The 14,595-nt window shown below is 51.5% G+C and overlaps 2 protein-coding genes and 1 long non-coding RNA gene across 6 annotated transcripts in view; 2 read left to right on the forward strand and 1 right to left on the reverse strand.

The window, feature by feature from the left end:
- The window catches only part of Hoxa3 (homeobox A3), a 44,050-nt gene extending 40,099 nt beyond the window's left edge, over positions 1-3,951 (forward strand). For all 4 annotated transcript variants that reach the window (XM_032906499.1, XM_032906498.1, XM_032906501.1 and 1 more), the window contains 2 exons: positions 257-905; positions 2,264-3,951. In XM_032906499.1, coding sequence (XP_032762390.1) covers positions 377-905; positions 2,264-3,069 — 1,335 coding nt within the window. In that variant the 5' untranslated portion in view covers positions 257-376 and the 3' untranslated portion in view covers positions 3,070-3,951. The remainder of the gene's footprint in view (positions 1-256; positions 906-2,263) is intronic.
- Positions 3,952-7,931: 3,980 nt separating this feature from the next.
- Hoxa2 (homeobox A2) lies at positions 7,932-10,461 on the forward strand. Its single transcript, XM_032906514.1, has 2 exons — positions 7,932-8,722; positions 9,364-10,461. The coding sequence occupies exons 1-2, from the start codon at positions 8,344-8,346 to the stop codon at positions 10,101-10,103; spliced, it is 1,119 nt and encodes a 372-aa protein (XP_032762405.1). The 5' UTR covers positions 7,932-8,343; the 3' UTR covers positions 10,104-10,461.
- A 210-nt stretch (positions 10,462-10,671) lies between these two features.
- Positions 10,672-14,543, reverse strand: LOC116902831. Its single transcript, XR_004388238.1, has 2 exons — positions 14,293-14,543; positions 10,672-11,013 (listed from the first exon to the last, which is right to left on the reverse strand). It is a non-coding gene; the product is annotated as an uncharacterized LOC116902831 (long non-coding RNA).
- Positions 14,544-14,595: the final 52 nt, after the last annotated feature.

Raw genomic sequence — 14,595 nt, forward strand, 5'->3', positions numbered from 1 at the left:
TAGCTCCCAGCCCTTACTGGTTCTACTGCTCCGCAGAAAATCCCCCAACTCCAGACGCAAGTTAAGCAAATATTTGTAGCTGCCAGTAAATTCCAGCAGCTTTTTATAGTGCGGCTCCCTGCGCCCGGGGCCACGTCGTGCTGCTAAATATTGCTGACCACTTTTTCTTTTATGGCTTTCATGTCACTTAGCTATTGAGAGTAAGATGGATTTGCGCGGAGCCCTCACCGCGCTGCACTTCTCCCCCCTCCCTCAGGTCTGCGCGCGGCGGCCATTGGCGGCGGAGTGTCACGTGACTGCGGGGGCGTGCCAATGTGCTCCCTTACGGGTGTCAAGCCCTTGTCAGAGAGTGTGATCACGATCGTGAAACATCGCGATGCAAAAAGCGACCTACTACGACAGCTCGGCGATCTACGGTGGCTACCCCTACCAAGCAGCCAATGGGTTCGCTTACAATGCCAGTCAGCAGCCATACGCGCCGTCCGCCACTCTAGGCACGGATGGTGTTGAGTACCATCGACCCGCCTGCTCCCTCCAGTCTCCCGCCAGCGCTGGGGCCCACCCCAAAAGTCATGAGCTGAGCGAAGCTTGTCTGCGCACCCTGAGCGGGCCTCCTAGCCAGCCCCCAGGCCTGGGTGATCCACCTTTGCCTCCACCTCCTCCCCAGGCAGCGCCCCCAGCCCCCCAGCCTCCACAGCCCCCACCACAGCCCCCTGCACCCACCCCTGCAGCTCCTCCGCCTCCCTCATCTGTCTCTCCCCCTCAAAGTGCCAACAGCAACCCTACCCCTGCCAGCACAGCCAAGAGCCCCCTGCTCAACTCTCCCACCGTGGGCAAACAAATCTTTCCCTGGATGAAAGAGTCAAGGCAGAACACTAAGCAGAAAACCAGCGGCTCCAGCTCAGGTAAATGGATGCCTTTTGGAGGCGGGGCCTCTGGCCAAACTCCAGGCTCCAAGCCACTTCTAGCTATGCCAGCTAGCTATTCCCTGGAGCAGAGGAGCATCTCCAGAAATTTGCCCCTACCCCCCCCACACACACACCAAGGGGAAAGATCTTTCCAGAATCTTTGCTACTTAGGGAGGTGATAAGGTTCCCTCAGACATAAATCTGACTCAAGTCCCTCTGGGCGTCTCTAAGGAGGTTTGAGCCTAGTGACGTTGAAACCCCTCTTTGTTCCAGTGTTGGGAGTTCTGACCTCTAGATAGATCCATCCTCAGGACCACTGTCTCTCTAAGCTGCTTTTTTCTAGGCAAACAGTGGCATCCTCCCCAGACTGAAACGTGGCAGAATAAAAGCAGGCCTAATCATCACCCAAGTCAGAATCAATGCTTTGTCTATAATCAGAGCCAATGTTCTCTGCAGCAGATGGACGGCTGCTTTACTTCTGGGAAGGAAGGCCTTGCTCAGCCTTAGTACAATGCAGGAGGCAGCCCGGCATCCCCTGGGGGAGGGGATTCAGCTTGTCATCCTAATGGGAACCACATGGGGCTTTGGGAACTGGACTCCAGTGGGGGAGCCTTAGCCTCAGGGACTTGGGCTTCCAATCTTCTTGGTTACCTTGGGGGCCTTTCCTCTCTGATCTCCTTGGCTCTCCTCCAGAACTGATATTTGGGGAGCCAAGGAGGACAGGAGGCATAAATGTGACGGTCCAAATTGGGGCAGCCTTCATGGTGACATTGAGAACCTCATGATGAAGACTCCTTAAAGCCTGGGCTTCTCTACCAGAACTAGATAGCTTTGGTGAGGTCTAGTCTCTTTGGTCAGAGGTCTCCCCGTTGGACAATACCAACCCGTTCGTCTCCTCTTGGTAGATATCGGAAACTGGTTAGTTGAAGCTAATGGCTGACCACTCAGGCAGGATGAAAGGTCTTCATGTATACACTAGGTCTCCCACATTCCAGCAACTGAAGGAATCAAGATAGTGACACCCGCTCACAGGAAGCTTGTTGTCTGCTGGACCAGTAAATAAGCTGGGCGAGTCAAATAGAGAGGAAGTGCAGAGCAGCAAGGCAAGCAGGAGGCTCTGCTGCTCTGTCCTTTCCTTGAAGAAACCCCTGATTTGCTCCTTAGAGGAAGGAAGGGCAGGCTAACCAGGCCATTTCCGCACACCAAGGGAGGAAGGCAGCACTGAAGTCCTGCTCCTCTCTGGCCTTGGACAGAGGCTTCTGTGGGGTGAAGAAAGGAGGGGCAGGCCTAGGACTAGGGAGCTGGGCGGGGTCGCTAGCAGCCCCTGACTCCGCTCTTCCTCTGTGTTCTGGCAGGGGAGAGCTGCGCTGGTGACAAGAGCCCGCCTGGGCAGGCTTCGTCCAAGCGCGCGCGCACGGCGTACACGAGCGCGCAGCTGGTGGAGCTGGAGAAGGAGTTCCACTTCAACCGCTACCTATGCCGGCCGCGCCGAGTGGAGATGGCCAACCTGCTGAACCTCACCGAGCGCCAGATCAAGATCTGGTTCCAGAACCGCCGCATGAAGTACAAGAAGGACCAGAAGGGCAAAGGCATGCTGACTTCGTCTGGGGGCCAGTCCCCAAGTCGTAGCCCTGTGCCTCCCGGTGCAGGAGGCTATCTGAATTCTATGCATTCGCTGGTCAACAGTGTCCCATATGAGCCCCAGTCACCCCCTCCTTTCTCCAAGCCCCCCCAAGGCGCCTATGGGTTGCCTCCGGCCTCCTACCCTGCTCCCCTGCCCAGCTGCGCTCCCCCACCTCCCCCACAGAAACGCTACACAGCGGCGGGGTCAGGCGCAGGGGGCACCCCTGAGTACGACCCACATGCTCACGGCCTGCAGGGCAACGGCAGCTATGGGACCCCACACTTACAGGGAAGCCCCGTCTTCGTAGGGGGCAGCTATGTGGAGCCCATGAACAACTCTGGGCCAGCACTCTTTGGCCTAACTCACCTCCCCCACACCACCTCGGCTGCCATGGACTACGGGGGCACTGGGCCGCTGGGCAGCGGTCACCACCATGGGCCTGGGCCTGGGGAGCCACACCCCACCTACACGGACCTTACTGCCCACCATCCTTCTCAGGGAAGAATTCAGGAAGCGCCCAAGCTCACCCACCTGTGATGATGGGCTGGGGCTGCAAGCCAGGAGAGTTGCCCACCCAACCTTCTTTGGTTTCTTTTTCCTCTTTTGTTTTGTTTTGTTTTATGTTCTTCTCGCCTTTCCCCTTTCTCCTCTGCACCTCTCCCTCATTTTCCCCCTTCGGTAATGCGTTTTTATAGTTTATGTGACGTAGCAATCTTGGTTGCTGGAAAGGCTGTCAGTATCAGTAGCAACATTTACTACCACCCCTCCTCGCCCTGGCCTCTGGCCCTGCACCCTCTACCCTCTCTACTCTTTGATAAGAAACAGGGTATATGAACAAACTTTCTAGTCGAGTTTTCAATGTGAATTTGTTCATACTTTATGGCTCCCGAGAGGAAGCAACTGCGTTTTTTTTTTAAGTTTTAGTTTTTAAAATTGCACTTCTTGTAATGATCGAGAAAAAGAAATCAAAGGCGCTTTGAAACAGGGACTCCCTGTGCAAAGTTGACTAAGTGTACGTCTTTCCGTGTGTGTGTGCTGGTGAACAGTCAGATTTATTTATATTTTTTTGCAAGCATTGAATAGTCTAAGTTTTAAATATTATTTATCCCCATCCGTTCGTATTTATATTAAAGAAATTCTGTACCCTGATTGTTCAGAAGGTTTCTTGAGCCTTTTGTTCAATGGTATATTGGCATACATATAAAATTTATTTGAAAGGGAAATAAAATTCCTTTATAAAAACCGTAGCAATGCAATAAGAACAGAGAGGACCCAGAGTTTGAAAATAGTGGTTTAGGTTTGTAACATCCGGCAAAACTGAACGCTAAAAATGCCAGATTTGTTTTGAGAGTTTTACATTCCTTGCTGCTCACATTCTGAGAAACAAAACAAAAAAAATAAAGTTTTTATTCTGATTAAGATCCGTGTCAAAAGGGGTTCTTTGGCTGGAGACGGGTCTCTGCGTGGAGTTCTGGCAGAAGCGAGCTGGCAGCGGCTGCAGCAGCACTGCGACTCCGGCGTGCGGCCTGGTCCGGCGGCGTCTGCCTTGGAAGCTCAGCGAGCTCTGGGGATAGAGGCCGCGGTTTCAAGCGACTGCTGCCGCTGCTCGGGAAATGCCGTGCTCCGGGCCCGCTGAGCTGCCTGGTTCCCAGCTGCCGCCCAAGCAGGGCGCCAGGCTGCTAAGTGCGGGGCGGCCTGGCAGAAACAAAGGCGGTCGGCCTGGGCGCAGCGGGCGGCGCACAGGTGCGGGGCGCCGCGCACCGAGAACCCGGGGCTCCTCTTCATTTCCCCCGCACCGAAGGCCCAGCGGCCAAGGCCTCAACCTTGGGAACAGCACAGGGTCTTAAGCTCTTCTCACAAGCTATCGAATTCCAGGTCTCCAGTGAGGATGCTTCGCGGTTCATTATCACTTCTGAAGAAGAGGGGGTGGGGGTGTCTCTTCTAAATTCACCTTGAAAGGGACCTACTCTCCCTCTGGTCTCCAGGAAAACGACCGAGCTTCATAGAGTCCTCCAGGCCTTCCTTGGACTGGAAGGAATCACTTCCATGAATCTCAGCATCAAATTCCTCCCGGAATTCAGCATTTGCCATTCTCTGGATTTATTTCTTCTCTTTTTTATGGTCCCAGGGGGAGGAGGAGAGAGAAAGGAGATTGGTATCTTTCTAATAAAAATGCAATTGTACAAGTACTTCTTTCATTTGCTGCTACACAAGCTTAATATTACATTTCCACGTTTGGATTTAAGATAGGATGCCCACTGACTGGCTGGCAGAGTCAAAGACAGGATACAGCAAAGGAAATATTTCCATCTTCAAGGTAAAGAATTACAGATCCAAGAAGCCAAACTCAGAAAAAAAACAAGCTTCACAGCTGCATCTCATCACCAACCCCTCAGTGCTGGAAGAGAACAGCCTGCATTTGGAGATTGGGGGCATCTGAACCCCCATTCTCTCTGGATTGTATCTTTCAAAGGCAGAAGTGGAAAATGTCGCCATTTTGTTTGCAATCTTGAATATCCATCATCATGGCCTCTACCCACCCACACCCGGTGCCCTAAGAAAATCCTTAAAAGCAAGAGCTGGAGTCATTTCTGGGTACCTGCTGAGTCCCAGAGAGCAGCGCTTACGAACCCTTTTCATGTTTTAAGAAAATGAAAAAATCTCCAGGCTGCTGCAGAAAGCTGGGGGTCTCACGCCAAAGGAGCTTTCCCCACATCCACCCTCCTGCTCTTGATTCATGCTCGCTTTTGAAAGCTTTTGGCCTGTAGGGAAGTTGGATTTGCTCTCCTCGCCCTGATCTCCTTAGGGTGCACACTTCAGAAATGCAGAAACCAGTCTTAGTGAGAACTGGGGCCTTTTGGGTTATTGAAACCGTGCAGATAACTGTAGTCTTTTTATGTAAGCATTAAAAAAAAAACATGCACAAAATTACCTGGGAAAATAAGGGACAGCCTCAAGGGGAAGAGGTGTGGGGTCTCCCCCTGAAAACCTTCCAGAGATGTCAGCATTTGAACCTATGCCTTCAAATCTTCCCTTTAACTTCCTCCTTCCCTCAGGGCGGAGGCTGTACAATGAGACTCTAATACTCTTTCCCATATCTTGCTAGTCAAGGCGTTCATTTTGGCTTTCAAAGGAAAAAAAAATCCACCTCACTCTTAGCTTCCTGGATATTAAAAAAAATACTTATTAAAATATCTCGAGAGTTAAAGTGATAGATTGGGGGAAGATCTGAATGCTGGGCGGCCTCAGGAAAGGGTTTTCTTCCAGATGGCTTTTGAATTAAGGCGGTTGAGAAAGGCAAAAAGCTTTCACCCACGCAGCCTGACAAAGCCTGCTCAATGCCGTGGGCAGCCCTGCTTTCTAACTTTCCCCTGTCTCTCAGTACTTTCTGGTAAAAAGCGAATGCCCAAAGCCACCACCCTTAAATCTGCAAAGCACCTTTCCTGAAAGCAGCCCTAGAACCCTCTCTAGTGCCAAAACCCAATCTTTAAAGAGACAAAATTTCCTTGTTTACTTGCGTTTCCTGCTCTCCTCTTTGCTCGGCCACATTTGAGCTTGGAAAAAGCTTGAAGCTGAAATGTGTTCTTAAGGGCCAGAAGCTGTCAAGGCTTTTGGTGAGCAAGATTGATCGCACCCAGACTTCCTTCAGAGCTTTGTTTGGAATAAAAGCAAGAAAACTGGAAAAAAACCTTACATTTTCCAAAATAGCATCTCTATCTGCAAGGCAGTGCTCTGAGCTGGTCAAGGTTGGAGACCACTTTATAGCTCCAACCCAAACCCCTTAAATGCTAGTCTCAGAGTTCTGCCCTTGCTCCTGGGTCGGCCTTTCTTGTTTTCTGCATAGAATTTTCTCCCCCACCAACCTTTCTCTCCTTGGCCATCAGAATGATTTATTTTCCTGCCACTGATGCCTGGCGGCCTGGGGCATTCTGATCACTTGGTCCATTTCAAAGGAAGCAAAAGCGAATCTCCATCCTTAGTGTTTGGGGGAGAGAAGGTACCTTCATCAGATCTCTCTCTCTCTCTCTCTCTCTCTCTCTCTCTCTCTCTCTCTCTCTCTCTCTCTCTCTCTCTCTCTCTCGGTGATTTTTCATTTTAAGTTCTTGCTTGTATCTAAAGGTGTTGTCTTTTGAATCCTTCAGCCCTGTCCAGCACTCAGTCTGAAGTCCTGTCTCAGAACTGGAAGAAAAAGAATGGAGGAGAAGTTGAAGCGATGTAACTCCTCCTTGAGTCGCCCTCTCCCCTGCAGTGCTGTTTCCCACAACAGAACCAGGGTGCAATTCTCCCTGGTGCCCAAGAGCAGGAAGGTGTGGGAGGCAATTCAGGCTGCCAAGGAACAAACTGACTGCCTCTGAACCAACCAGTCCCCAACCAGAGCGACAAGGACTCGAAGAAGAGTAGGAGGCTTGAAGAGGGACCGAGGAACCAGAGTCCTTTCCCTCCCTGCTGACACGTTCCAGTACTCTTCCTGGAAATCGGAAATACTCACCGCACCCGAGCCCTAGGGGTATGAAACCCAGAGTGCCAGGAGCCGCAAGAGCCTGCTTGGGACGGCATTGCTTTGGCTGGCCGCCGCCCAGGCTATGGGGAATTGGACACAAGGACCTGGGGCTGCTGTCTCTCTTGGCACATGCATCTATCTCTCTCCAGCCATTCCTGAGAAGTTGATGGCGAAGGAAGATCGGCAGGCTTCGAGAGCCGCCTTTCGTTTTCCGCTGCCCGCAGAGCCAGATGCAGAGCTGCCCTGGAAAAGCCGGCTAACAATGGGCCAGGGGCGCAGGTTCCAGGCTGGACATTAAGAGGAGGCGAGGGGCTGCGAGGGAGGAGAAGGGGACAGGATAGAGTGGGGTGGGGGAAGGAGAGAGGAAAAAAAGGAAAGAGGGAGGAGAGAGAGAGAGAGAGAGAAGAGAGAGAGAGAGAGAGAGAGAGAGAGAGAGAGAGAGATGAATATGAATCGGTTCTGAGATCCAGGAACTGATTTTGGAAAAAGTAGAGGAGGAAGAGGAAAGGTGAACCCCAATATTCATTCTCTCTCTCTCTCTCTCTCTCTCTCTCTCTCTCTCTCTCTCTCTCTCTCTCTCTTCTGTCTTCCCCTCTGCTCCTTTCTCTTGCCTTAGCAGAACTTATGTGGCTGGGATGCAGGGCCCTGGGGTGTCAAAACTTTGAAGATTAATGGATTACTTTGTTAATGACTGCAGGCGTCAGGCTGAGGTGCTTAAATGATTTGTGAGGTGCGAGGCGTCTTCCCGACAGTCCCAAACAATGCGCAGAGTGTGCGGGGGAGGCAGAGGGCAGCCACTGGCGGGACCGGCATCAGGGCTCACACACACTCACACACACTCCAGGGAGCACACTAGATCCTTGCAGATCAGGAGGCAAACCGGCACTCTCGCCCCCCACGCACTCCAGGGCACTCCCATCCACACCCACATATATGTATTTTTGCCCTGAAAAAAAGTGTAAATAAAGCCTCGATGGCCCCCAATGAGGCGTTCCTTTCTGACTTTTTTGGATCAATCAAACAGACAGTGGCTTCTTTTGATTAAAGCCCAAATTGTCATTGGGCAGAAGCAATCATGTGACAGCCAATTCGGTCCAATTTCAACCTTGTCTCCATGAATTCAATAGTTTAATAGTAGCGCGGTCCCCATACGGCTGTAATCAGTGAATTAGAAAAAAAACACCCCAGCAGCGATCTTCTATGATAGATTTTTTTTTTCCTTCGCTCTCGCCTTTTTCCTGGGCCTTGCCCCCCCAAAGCCCCTCCAAAAGAGGGAACTTTTCCTCCGAGGGGGCTCCAAGGAGAAGGCCATGAATTACGAATTTGAGCGAGAGATTGGTTTTATCAATAGCCAGCCGTCGCTCGCTGAGTGCCTGACATCTTTTCCCCCTGTCGCTGATACATTTCAAAGTTCATCAATCAAGACCTCGACGCTTTCACACTCGACACTGATTCCTCCTCCTTTTGAGCAGACCATTCCCAGCCTGAACCCGGGCAGTCACCCTCGCCATAGCGCTGGCGCTGGCGGCCGCCCCAAGTCGAGCCCCGCGGGCAGTCGCGGCAGCCCGGTGCCCGCCGGCGCCCTGCAGCCGCCTGAGTACCCCTGGATGAAGGAGAAGAAGGCGGCCAAGAAAACCGCGCTGCCGCCCGCCGCCGCCTCCACGGGCCCTGCCTGCCTCGGCCACAAAGGTCAGTCCGGAGACTTGGCCCCAGGTCCCGGGGACCCTCGTCCCCCTCCGGGCTTCCCTACGACCGGTTGTGGGGGAGGGGACCATGAGCTTCGAGGGAAGGGGGAGAGAGAGAGATGCTTGGTGGCCGGTCTCATGCCCCTGTGGTCTCAGGAGTGGGTTTGGTGGAGGGGAAAATAGATCCCGAGTCCCACAATGAGACATATATATTTTGAGGAGGGGGGGCACTTTCCCTAACTTGTGTAATGTAGGGTGATTTATTTGAGTTGGAACTGACCTCCTCTTGTCTAGTTGTCCTAGAGTTTGGCTTTTTGACAGTAATGAAGAGTGATAGACCGCTCTTGCTCAGCTAAGCAGCTGATGCATTAATTATAAATTGTGTTGTAGCTAATATAAAGTTTGCTCCCGGATGAAGAGGTTGGGGGGAGCCACAGGCAGGAATTTGATGGAGGTGGAAGAGACTGGGCTTCCCCGGGCTGGGCTCCCAGTAAAGGCAACACAATAGCTTGCACTGCATCCAGGGGCGGCCATTTTGTTGCAGTTGATCTTTTCTGATGTATTTATTCTCCAGTGGAATAACCCTGCTCGGACCCCTCCACCTTCAACTGTATGTGTGTCTCTTGTTGGTTTCCCTTTCTGCAGAATCCCTGGAAATAGCCGATGGCAGCGGCGGGGGATCCAGGCGTCTGAGAACTGCTTACACCAACACTCAGCTTTTGGAACTGGAAAAGGAATTTCATTTCAACAAGTACCTTTGCAGACCCCGGAGGGTGGAAATCGCCGCGCTGCTGGATTTGACCGAGAGACAAGTGAAAGTGTGGTTTCAGAACCGGAGGATGAAGCATAAGAGGCAAACCCAGTGCAAGGAGAACCAAAACAGCGAAGGGAAATTTAAAAACCTGGAGGATTCGGACAAAGTGGAGGAAGACGAGGAAGAGAAGTCACTCTTTGAGCAAGCCCTCAGTGTCTCCGGGGCCCTTCTGGAGAGGGAAGGTTACACTTTTCAGCAAAACGCGCTCTCTCAACAGCAGGCTCCCAATGGACACAATGGCGACTCCCAAACTTTCCCAGTTTCGCCTTTAACCAGCAATGAGAAAAATTTGAAACATTTTCAGCACCAGTCACCCACTGTTCCTAACTGCTTGTCAACAATGGGCCAGAACTGTGGAGCTGGCCTAAACAATGACAGTCCCGAGGCCCTCGAGGTCCCCTCTTTGCAGGACTTTAATGTTTTCTCCACAGATTCCTGCCTGCAGCTTTCAGACGCACTGTCGCCCAGTTTGCCAGGCTCCCTGGACAGTCCTGTAGATATTTCAGCTGACAGCTTTGACTTTTTTACAGACACACTCACCACAATCGACCTACAGCATCTGAATTACTAAGAACATTAAAGCAAAAGAAAGCTTCACAAAACAAAACGCCTTTGGCCAGGTGGCTTTGCCTTCTTTTATTCCGGGAGTTGATTTTCGTTCTATTCTCTTCTCGATCTACCCCTGTTCTCTTAAATGTTCAGGACTTTCTGTTTTAAACCCAGTTTGAAAGCCATCTCTTCCAAATGATGTTGGCGTTCTAAGTGTTTTACACCGAACCCAACAAGCTTCTATGTGATTTTCCTGAAAACAAAACACGAGGCCTGCAAGAAAGTGACCATAAGTTGTCTTGTCACTTTCTTTTTATTTTTGTACCACATTAGGATGCATTGTCATGCGTATTTTTGGTAGAATAAACTCTCCTCTGCTATAAGTAGCTTCCTTATTTTTCCTTCCCCCCTTTCTCAAGGCTCATTCTGATTTCTTAGACTTCTTTTAGTCTAACATGGTAAATAAAAGTCTGGTCACAATTTAGTTTTTCAATTTTAATATATTTTATTAGGGGCATGTTCAAAGTCTGCAATAGACAGCAACAAAGAAGAAAGCCAGAAAGTGGATAGGGCTTCTGGCAAAAAAAAAATTTTTTTTTTTTTGCTTTTTTAATCCCCCTAAGGGAATGGATTGGTTTTCAGTGTTGAGACTCAAGCCATAGAGTTAAATTAGTGATAGAAAGAGGCTTGGGCAGCCTGAATTGGCCCTCGCCCAAGCTTTTGAAAGTGGAGAAGTAAAGTGCCTACAGAAACTTCGAACTCTAGGATGCGTAAAGTGGCATTCCCTTACCAAGCTACCAGTTATCAAAAATTCATTTATTTATACATATGTTTGTTTCAAACATCTACAGTCCAACTCTTCCTTCCCCTCCCCCCATTTTCAGTGTGGTTGATTAATCTCCCAGCTGTGGATGGGTTCAGGAAAAACAGACCTAAAAGACAGAGGAAAACAAAATAGAACAAAACGATGGTTACTAGCTAGGAAATGCATGCCAGGAAGGCCTCTTTCCAGCCATCCCAGGATTCTTGCCCTCACAACACACACACACACACCACATGCACACAAATCGATATTTAATCCTTACATCTGTTTACATTGCTAATAATAAATCATTAAGGGTTTGAAGTCAGGTTAGCAAGTTGAGATTTTAAAAGTGTTTTGCACCCTAGATTATTAATTAACCCAGTTTATTAGACAGAGAAGGAGCACTTTAAATGAATTTATCAATAAAATGTGATCTAGGGTGTGTTATTGGGCTGTTGTTTTTTTTCCCCCTTCTTTTGTCTCCTCCCACATTCATTTATTTATTTGTTTTCCTTTCTGGGTTCTGTTCTGGTGACTTACCGTGAGAAACTGCAGCAACATGTGCGTGGGGGCGGGCTGATTGCTGTAAGAACCCAGCTCTTAACAGCAAAAGCTTGGGAATTACAGTGAAAGCTCAGACTTTATTCAGGGGTTTGCTCCCTACCGTCCCTTCGCCCTTCACTCCCCCAATCCCTCAGCAGCATTGGTGTGTGGGGACTGTGGCGGTTTTCAGGCCCCAGGCTCTGAGAACGGAGCAGGGTGTCCCGGCTGTGGCCAGAGCTGCGCGGCTCCTGGATGCGATTCGTCCTAAGCTCATAAATCAAACGCTTTCTATGAATGAGAATGTCATCAAAGAGATCAATTGCAGGAACACATGCACAAATAAAAATCCTCTTACGTATTTGCCGGGGATCCCCGTCCGAAAGCATTAAGTTAGAAGGCGTTTAGTCATAATTCATTTTTATTGCTCTTTTAAAACAACAGCTTTGCTGAGCCGCGGATGCCAAGAACAGCTCCGGGCCTCGGTTTGTCTCCTCCTCCCTCATTCTCTTTCCAGTAGAAGGGCCCTGAAAGAGGCACTTGGAGCCAAGCATGCCGCTTGCAGAGGATTATTTCACTCATGGTCCAAGCTCGCCTTTCACCCACTCTCCTGGGGCTATTTAAAGACACTTTAGCTCGATTCCTGCGTGGGTCGCTGGCCTCCTTGCTGCTCAAAAGACCAAAGGTCTCTTACCCTGCACAGTGGCCTTCCTGATTCCTCCAGGGTGGGGGCTGGGAAAGAATCTGAGCTGCATAAGCCTAAAGGCTGCAAGCTAGGGGAGAGCCTCCTCGGGAAAGCAGGGAAAGCAGAGGCAAAGCCGGTGGTCATTAGGGCAAGGTCTGCGGAGGCCCCGAGCCAGCACCGCGGGCGGTGTCGGTGGGTCCAGTGTGTTTGTGATCCTGATGAAAACACCCCATGTTAGGGTGCCCAGAAAAACAGAGGTGGAGGAAAAAGATTTCGGGGGAGTGAGAACTAGTAGGAGGGCAGCGCAGGCCTGGGAGCAGCTTTCAGGCAGGCGTCCTGGAGCCAATAGGTTAATGCAAGGAGGCCCACAGAGGCCTGGCAAGTGGCAACGGGGAGAAGGAATGGACTGCCTTCTACTGAGAGAGGCCCTCATCTGCACTCAAAGCATCAAGCCTCTCTCGCCTCCTGATCCTGAGTACAGGAGTCCCTTCTTTCCTCATAGCTGGAGGACTGCCCTTTCCAAAGAGCCTCCTCCAGGAGGTCCACCTTGCTTTTCTCTACTTGATGTTTCCTCTGAAGCTGAAGCTAAGGCAGGAAGCTTCCCAGGTCTTGCTCCTCCCTTAACCACGCTTTGGGGTGAGCCAAGGGTCACGGAGAAATAGCATTCTCCAAATAATTGGGTTGGGGTAAAACGTTCAGTTGCCACTAAGGGGGAATCGGGGACATAGTCTGCTTAGGGTTTCCAGGAAGGTGGTCAGGTTTGCAGGGGGCGGGGTTGAGAGGTGTGGGGGAGGGGACTTCTATGTGTGGAGAACAAAACACAGAAGTCTGAAGACTTTGCACTCTTTTTCTACAGAGAAGGGGACCCCTAAACTCACACATACATGACACTGTTAATTTCCTGTCTGATACAAGGCTAGAATCATAGTTTAGAGCAAAATCCGTGCAGAACTGTCTGCAAGGTTTCTTAGGTGACCGCTGAATTTCACCCACTTAAGACTATGCCCGTTCTCAGGTTTGGCCTTTTCTTTCTCCAAGCCCAGAGTTGCCATGGCATCTAATAGTAAACAACAATTACTGGTACCATCAGCATCATTGTAGGACGACGTTGATGGAAAACAGGGCCCCTGTCCTGGGGTGATGCTCACATTTTTGCACGCGTCTCTCTGGGGAGTGACCTGCAGGTTCACACAAGCAACTACACAGTCCGTTGGAAAGGGTCCCATCCACTCAGCCATCTGTCCACTGCCCCTCCCACCTGCCAGTTCTCAACTGCCCCCCCCCCACAGGCAATAGGGGATGATGGGAAGAGGGGACTCTCCCGCTTCTAATTTGCCCCTCCTGGAAGAGAGAAACGTGACGGGGGAAGGTCAGCATACTTTGTAGGTGCTGACTGTGATCTGGCCCTCTGAGGCCTACATTAGAGTGAACAAGCTTCTGAGTCTCAAAGAGTCGGCAGATGGCCTGCAGCTCAGGCTCGGCCACGCCAGCCACGTCTGCTGGCGCCAACTCTCTCCTCTGCCTTCTACCCCTCAAACTCCAGCAGCAGAGTTGCTTCCGGATCTTGCAGGCTACCACGAGCAAAGCTGACTGAGAAGGAGGGAGGGAGGGAGAGAGAGAGAGAGAGAGAGAGAGAGAGAGAGAGAGAGAGAGAGAGAGAGAGAGAGAGAGAGAGAGAGAGAGAGAGAGAGAGAGAGAGAGAGAGAGAGAGAGAGAAGACACTCGGCCTTTCCCAGAGAGCTAGGTTCCTAGGCCGACCCCCTCCGCCCCCTACGGCCCTGGGGTCGAATTACAGAAGCTCCCATTGCTATGCCATTGGCCAGCAGGAATCAGGGAAGAGGGCTCTGAGACCCTTTGGATGAGGACAGAAGTTTCTTTTCTTGCTCTGGTCCCCAACACATTCACCCGGGTTCCTCCCAGTCAATCGTCTGCGCACGTCCCTCTACATTCCGAGGCTGGCGAGCCAGTGACGCAACCTCGCCCTAGGCGCCGCGATTCGGGGCTCTGCTGGGGCTGGATCCTGGCGGCAGTCCCCGAGCTGAGGGCGTGGTGTTTGTTGGATTCCCACCCTTCCCACCCTGTGTGCTCCCAGCTCCGCCAGGGTCCTTGCGACCACGCAGAGATTTTTCAGCCCACAAGATGCCCGCCACAAGACAGCCGGGAGGCCTCATCCCCTCTCACCTCTTGCCAGTTCAGTTCTCTCGGCTGGGTGGGGAAGGGGCCGCGGAGGGTGCCTCCCATCCCCCCCACTTCTGGAGGCGGAGGCGCGCAGAGCCGGGCGCGCGCAGAAGTCAGTCTCGGTTCCCTTTAGTCCCAGTGCTCCAAGTCAGCTCCGGCAGCGGCCGTAGCTACCGCCGCGGCCCGGGCTGCCTGGGGGGGCGAGCGCGCGTCACCTACACTGAGGAGCGCCGGGGATTTAAATGCCACTGAAACGGTGATCCATCACGGCCGCCGCCGGTAAACTTTCGCAGGCGGCTCAGCCAT

Source organism: Rattus rattus, chromosome 6 (genome assembly GCF_011064425.1).
Source record: "Rattus rattus isolate New Zealand chromosome 6, Rrattus_CSIRO_v1, whole genome shotgun sequence".
NCBI lineage: Eukaryota > Metazoa > Chordata > Mammalia > Rodentia > Muridae > Rattus > Rattus rattus.

Excerpts from the sequence above, each read along its gene's own strand:
- Hoxa2 (XM_032906514.1), top strand. The coding sequence starts at position 8,344 with ATGAATTACGAATTTGAGCGAGAGATTGGTTTTATCAATAGCCAGCCG. Across the intron at positions 8,723-9,363 it reads TGCCTGCCTCGGCCACAAAG|AATCCCTGGAAATAGCCGAT; the intron begins GTCAGTCCGGAG and ends CCCTTTCTGCAG.